This window comes from Miscanthus floridulus, chromosome 18 (genome assembly GCF_019320115.1).
Source record: "Miscanthus floridulus cultivar M001 chromosome 18, ASM1932011v1, whole genome shotgun sequence".
Lineage (NCBI taxonomy): Eukaryota > Viridiplantae > Streptophyta > Magnoliopsida > Poales > Poaceae > Miscanthus > Miscanthus floridulus.
This window is the reverse complement of record NC_089597.1, coordinates 86,567,683-86,574,868: the sequence shown is the minus strand read 5'-3', so window position 1 is coordinate 86,574,868 and position 7,186 is coordinate 86,567,683. Positions and strand designations below refer to the sequence as shown.

The window sequence follows — 7,186 nt, the reverse complement described above, 5'->3', positions numbered from 1 at the left end:
TGCTTTATTTTGTCTGAAATCCATGATATATAGCCAGAAATAAATTTTCGATAAATGCGAGCACTAGTACGTACAGATGGCCAGGGCTCAGTTCAGTCCACATGTTGTGCACAAGTACCTCTGTACATGTGGTTCACATGTTATTATAACATGTGGTACATCTGTACCTGTGGTTCACATGTTATTATAACATGTGCATCATCTCCTCCGGTTTGCCTGCTTAAGAACCGACCTAGTTTTCTCTCAGCTGATGAAGCGTTCGACCACCATAAGTAGCCACAGCTTCGGGTCTTGTTTCTACATAGCACATGGGGGGTCTATTAGTGGCCTTGGCAAGCTAATAAAGAGTTCGTCGTCGATCAGTACTGCTGCATAGTTTCCTCTCTGCAAGCAAAGTAAACATGCAACTAGAGGCGGCGGCAGCTGGCCTCCTGCCCTCCTCCTCCTCCTCCTCCTCCTCCATGGTCCCACATGTGTTATTAGTCCTAGTAGTGATGCTCCTGTGCCTCGTCAAAACCCACAGGCCGTGGCGGAGGAAGGGCAGGTGCACCCCTCCGCTCCCGCCGGGGCCCGTGCCATGGCCACTCGTTGGCAACCTGCCGGAGATGATGGTCAGCGACAAGCCGGCGTTCCAGTGGGTCCATCAGATCATGAAGGAGACGGGAACCGACATCGCCTGCATCAAACTGGGCGGTGTCCACGTCATCCCCATCACCTGCCCCAAGATCGCGCTCGAGGTGCTCAAGAACCAGGACGCCAACTTCGCCTCTCGCCCGCTCACCATGGCCTCCAAGACCTTCAGCAGAGGCTACAGGGACGCCGTGATGTCCCCCTACGGGGGCCAGTGGAGGAAGATGCGCCGCGTGCTCGCCTCCGAGATCGTCTGCCCGTCCCGTCACAGGTGGCTCCACGACAAGCGTGCCGACGAGGCAGACAACCTCACCCGCTACGTCCACAACCTCGCGAAAGCGGGGTCCGGCGTCGTTGACGTTAGGCATATCGCACGCCACTACTGCGGAAACGTCGTCCGCCGCCTCATCTTCAACACGCGCTACTTTGGCAAGCCGCAGCCTGACGGTGGCCCTGGCCCGCTGGAGGTGCAGCATGTGGACGCCGTCTTTGCGTCCCTGGGCCTCCTGTACTCCTTCTGTGTCTCTGACTATCTCCCGTGGCTGCTGGGCCTCGACCTAGACGGCCACGAGAAGATGGTCAAGGAGGCCAATGAGAGGGTAACCAGGCTGCACGACGCGGTCATCCATGAGCGGTGGAGGCTGTGGAAGAGCGGCGAGAGGCGGGAGCCCGAGGACTTCCTAGACGTGCTCATTATGCTCAAGGATGCCGACGGCAGGCCGGTGCTCAGCATCGAGGAGGTCAAAGCTCAGCTAATGGACATCACGTTCGCGTCCATGGACAACCCGTCAAATGCAGTGGAGTGGGCTCTGGCCGAGATGGTGAACAGCCCGGAGATGCTGAAGAAGGCAGTGGACGAGATCGACAGCGTCGTTGGCCGGGAACGGCTGGTGCAGGAGTCCGACATCCCGCGGCTAAACTACGTCAAGGCCTGCATCCGCGAGGCGTTCCGCCTGCACCCTGTGGCGCCTTTCAACGTCCCCCATGTCGCTCTCGCGGACACCACCGTTGCCGGCTACCACATCCCCAAGGGCAGCCACGTCATCCTCAGCCGCACTGGCCTTGGACGCAACCCTGATGTCTGGGACGACCCTCTTCGCTTCAACCCCGAACGCCACATCACTGTCAGTCCCGAGGTGGAGGTCTCGCTCGTTGAGCATGATCTACGGTTCATCTCCTTCAGCACTGGTCGTCGCGGCTGCATCGCTGCAGTGCTCGGCACTGCTATGAGCATCATGCTCTTCGGTAGGCTCCTGCAGGGGTTCTCTTGGAGCACGATGGCCGGGGTGGCGGCCATCGACCTCAGCGAGTCCAGGCACAACACCTTCATGGCACGGCCGCTGGTGCTGCAGGCCGAGCCACGGCTTCCAGCGCATCTCTACCCAGGGATTTCTTTGTAATAAGTAATCCCAAGTTGCGGCTGAGCATGTAGAAAGTTTCCCTATCCATTTTCTTTTTTCAATCGGACCGGCAGGAGGTTGCCATACCACACTCAGGTATTGGCCTCGATGTTTAGCACCTATATCAAAGGTGTTGCAAAATTAAGGTATTTGAGGGAGGTCAACACCCAAACATTGTACCTAGGAATTATGCTTAAACATCGTTGTAACACTAATTTATACTCCAAACATTCACTAATGCAAAACACACAATTAATCCATACCGGCTCAATACTGTCGGGCATACTCGAGTTGGTAGTGATCCGGCTTCGCTGCCGAGGTGTAAGCCTAGGATCTGAACGATGGCTAGGATCCTGTTGACCCAACAGTGAAGTCAAATCTCACTATCAGAATGAGCCACGATCCTGCAGTGATATACAGTGTCGAGTGAAGCCACAAACTGACAGTGATAAGTGAAATATTATTGTCGATTCATGCCGCAACTCGACACATGGTGGTTTGACCCAGCAGCACCAGCACGATATCACTACTGATTTGTGGATTGACTCTACAGTGTCCTAAATACAGTATAAAACCCAAGCCCCTTCTTGCGCCTCCCTCCCATCACGAGCATGTTGATATTTCTTATGTTCTATTGGATGATTCCGCAACCACACAAAATATATCAATGCAGCACTTCGCTAAGGAGTATTTTTTTTAGATAATGGATTTCATTAATCCGGCCTTTATATCTACGAATGATATACACAACCAAAAGGATACATGACCCCTTTGACTCACACCTCAAAAAGAGAACACACAACCAAAAAAGAAAAAACTATGACCTCAGCACATCCCTGCTTCCGGACATCTTCTCCTGAAACAGCCAGATTCGGTGAGTGGAAGTCATCAAGTCACCGCCGCCCCTAGTATGCCATCGCTGCGAACCTCCGCCGCTACCATCTTCATCTGCTTCAAGTAAGCTAACACTACATGTCGATTAGCCCACCTTCATCCATCACCGCCCGGTTAGAACGTACTAGCCGATCAGACATGAACCGAGAGGCCTCCGTCGCCCATAGTACAGCCACCGTTAATGACATGCCCATCACCTCAGCTAGAGTCCTCTGTCGCTGCCACCACCGCTAGGGCCGCCGTTGCCGGCAAGATCCACCTCCACCTCACTGAGATCCTTGCACCAGCGCTCAGGACGTCGCTGCCCCTAGAGTACCAACGGATTGATCGCCGGGAGCAAACAATCACCACATCTGTATGCCGTAGCGGCCTCTTCATGACCAAGCCGTCCACGAGTAGCCTGCATGCCCTAGTGAAAGGTCCTTATGTGGTTTTGGTAATTGAGTGACAACCCTAGATGGACTAATTGTGTTTATGTGAGATACACAGTGTCGACACAGAATTTTTGCCTCCGTGCCGAGGACACACGCAGCAAGCCGGAAGGATCCGCTCGATGGAGCAGATCTGCCTGGCTTCAGCGTAAGGGTGGTCGATCCTGCGCAAAACTCCCGAGATGTGCCAGTCAATTTGACCCTACAATTGACAAGGAGAGAAAGCTTATTAGTAATTAAGGGCGGAACGTGCTAGTATTACCAGATAGTCCCGAATGTGCGGCTCTGAGAGCCGATATGAGAAGAAATCGACTAAGTAGCCGATCCCAGCATGTTCACAAGAATGAATCGATTAAAGCTCATGGGGTTGTATAAGAAGGATCGGTTATCATTCAGGATAAATGTTATTTAAGCAAATATTAATCAATGGCAATAAGATATCAATGATGATTGGTTTATACTGAGCCAATCATTACAAGTAACCGAACTCCTTTTATTTAAAGAAACAACTCAACACCTCTTAACCATTTAATAAAGGTAAATCTAATGAACATGTTAGATCTCATCTATCGCCATGACCAGTGGGGCATGAGGCAGAATCATGCAAGCCGTAGAAACAACAATAGACTCGATGACCCTAACTCATTACTAATATCAGTGGGTGTGGCAGAACCTCCTAAATTATGGAGCCCACATGCACCTGTCATTGTCCAATGACCCTTGATGACTATGCATATGTTCCCGGTAACTTAAGAAGCCTGTTGGGTGTCCTCGGAAAACCCGAATCATCCACAATTTCTTCCGAGCAGGATCCATTACAGAGTCATTGCAGTATTACAACAGTTTATTCATTAATTTACATCAGAGTAAAATAGCAGAAGTCTTACAATAACTTAGTTACAAAACAGTTGTTTCACAAACTAAGTACGATTATTATTACAAACCATAGTAGTGGAGTAGCCTAAGTAACATAAAACAAAACACACAATTAAAGTGCCTTGCCCAAGGGCCACACATTTACTTGTCATCTTTGATTTGAACAACCGTCATGCAGCACGGTCTAAGGCAGACCTGCTCATGAGGCTCACTTGTAACAAGGGTTAAAGAACCCTGAGTACAAATGTACTCAACAAGACTTAACCGACTTAAAAATGGAGAAGACTTAGGAATGCAGGCTCGGGGATTCAAGGTAAGGCTTTAGCAAGAATCAAAGTTCTTTTGCGTAAAAGCTCTCTAACAAGATTCTTTCTTTCAACATTTAAATCTTCATACGGATCATATATAAAGCTAACATGATCCATAATGAGATCATGAACTTCATATCAAACTCTTTCTCAAACCCTACTCAAGTTCCATTTGTTAACTACGATGATGAACAGTGAGTTGAGTCTCCATAACCGAGGAGCAACGATGATTCGAACCGATTATAACCCAGCTGGGGATTCTCAACCACACGACATATGCAGGTCTCTGACCTACATATACCAACCTACCCTCATATTCTCGAAAACAAGAACGGGTCCACGCCACCCGAGAGCATAGTACTCCACCAATCTAGCCCATTGCCACGTGGGTACATGCTACTCTCGCCATCTCTCCACTCCCAGTGCGCGAGTAACCATTCTCATAATAGAATAGCCGAGTCTAGGTTTATTGGAGTATGTGGCCAGTACTACAAAGTCTCACCTCATGCAATTCAACAACGGACGGTTCTTAACCGACACAGGCGGAAAGAACTCGCTCACAAGACATCCATGTCTTGTGGCTCTCATACACCGAGTCCTCCCGGTCTAGATTTGTTACTCCACAATTATATCTCATGATAACATAAATAACCAAACGTATCCAAAAATCCATGTATATCTCGTAGGTGACTGGTAATCACCTGACTTTTATCGGTCTAAGCATGGCTAAGCATAATTAGGCATTCTCGAATTGAAGCTGGTAATAAGGTTGATATGGAAAACAAGGTTGATAACGCACCAATTAGGTTTCCACTCAACTCATAATCACTTAATGCAACATTTAAAAACAAAAGCGATATAATTTGTAAAACACAAGGTAGGTTTAAATGCATTCGGGGCTTGCCTTGATTGTCGAAATAGTCCGGTTCCGGAGATGTTCCACAAATATCAAACACGACCTCAACAGGTGGGTTGACTTCCTCAATAACTTGATTGACTACCATGTTCTCACTTTCGTTCACTACACGTGGTAATAATGCCATGTTTAATATGATGCAAGATATAAAACATGATGCTTGATGATGGATGCAAAAGTTAATAACTTGAATACAACTTTACTTTGCGGTCTAGTTACAAACTAACAACTAACTAAACCTTCTCAAGGGTTTACTTAGATTAACCTTTCTTAATCACAACTTGATCATAAACTCAAACACTTACTTAAAGTGCCAAGGATCATTTTATGCTAATGACCCGAGGTCATCACTCAATCCAAAATTCAAACAAAATCTATGTCATTAAGGTTTACTATCTGTTTTTATTAATTAATTAATTCATTCAAAATTATGAAATAAATCAAACTTTTCCAAATGAGCTCCAAATTTTTGTGAAGACTCATCACATGATAACTAAGTGGAAAAACAATTTTTATAATTTTTGGATAATTATTTAAGCCTAGAAAAATCATAGAATCCCATTTATTAATTACTTTGAGCAATTTTTATCACATTCGAAATGTACTAAAAAGTAACATTTAATATTTTTCCTAAATAGTTCACATCTCAGAGAGGTCACACAAAAAAATTTATAATTTTTGGAGCTCTATTTATTTCTACACAAAATAAACAAATCATAGCACTATTTAACCATTTCTACAAAATAGAAAAATTCATTTTCATATAAACGGCCACTGACATGTGGGTCACCCATGTCGGCACAGTGCCCCCACGCTCAACAGCGATGACCGCGGGTTTGATCATCGATATCTCGCCGCCGGTGAAGTTGCCGGCGACGGCGAGGGTACCATCATATTCCCCACCTCACGGCGCGTCGGTAGGTGGTACGAGTTGAACCAAGAATGTCTTGGTCCGAGCTCGGCGCCGGCCATGGTGGCTCGGCCGAGCTGTGCACGACAATGTGGCGGCATTCTAGCTGCTAGAGTTCGCTAGAGCTTCATTTAACTACTCGAATAGCAGCAGAGGCTCACCTAGATCGGGCTAGAGCGCTTGGTTGACTGCGAGCAGCAAAGGGCGTGTCTATCAACGTTGATGGCGATGGCGGCAACGGCAAGCACGACATTCCGGTGGCATAGAATGTTGGCCACGGAGAGACGAGGTTGGCGGTGTTGCGGCCAGCCACGAAGAAGAAAGACGGCGTGCGGCGTCTCCCAGCGAATTCATACGTCTAGGACTGGTCGGCTGGGTTCGCAAGGTACAGGTGGAGCGGTGACATGCTCAATTGAGGCTGGGAGAGCTCTATGACTCTGGCGTGAGCTCGACGGAGCAGGATGACGATGACAAGAAAAATAGAGGAAGGAGAGGGCGACGGGAGGAAGCTTATCAGGCTTATCGGCGAGCAAAGAGCGGCGGTGAGAGGTGCGCTTGACACGTTACGGCAACGCGGACACGTTGAAGCTGGAGGTGGCGCTCGTGGACATGCGTGGAAGCCGGTGGAAGCTCACCGATGATGAGTGTCTGCCTGCTTGCACTGTTCAAGGTATTTACCGAATTGCCATTCGCTTCATTTCTCAAATTACTCTCAAATTTGTATGGAAACTCAAAAATCTCCAAAAATAAAAGTTGTTCCAAATTTAAAGTTCTACAACTTTGCTTTAATAACCATTCCCAAATTCTGTCTAGATTTGGAA

At 47.8% G+C, this 7,186-nt stretch overlaps 1 protein-coding gene across 1 annotated transcript; it reads left to right on the top strand.

Moving 5' to 3' along the window:
- Positions 1-281: 281 nt before the first annotated feature.
- Positions 282-2,184, top strand: LOC136522421 (tyrosine N-monooxygenase-like). Its single transcript, XM_066516240.1, has one exon. The coding sequence runs from the start codon at positions 402-404 to the stop codon at positions 2,028-2,030; it is 1,629 nt and encodes a 542-aa protein (XP_066372337.1). The 5' UTR covers positions 282-401; the 3' UTR covers positions 2,031-2,184.
- Positions 2,185-7,186: the final 5,002 nt, after the last annotated feature.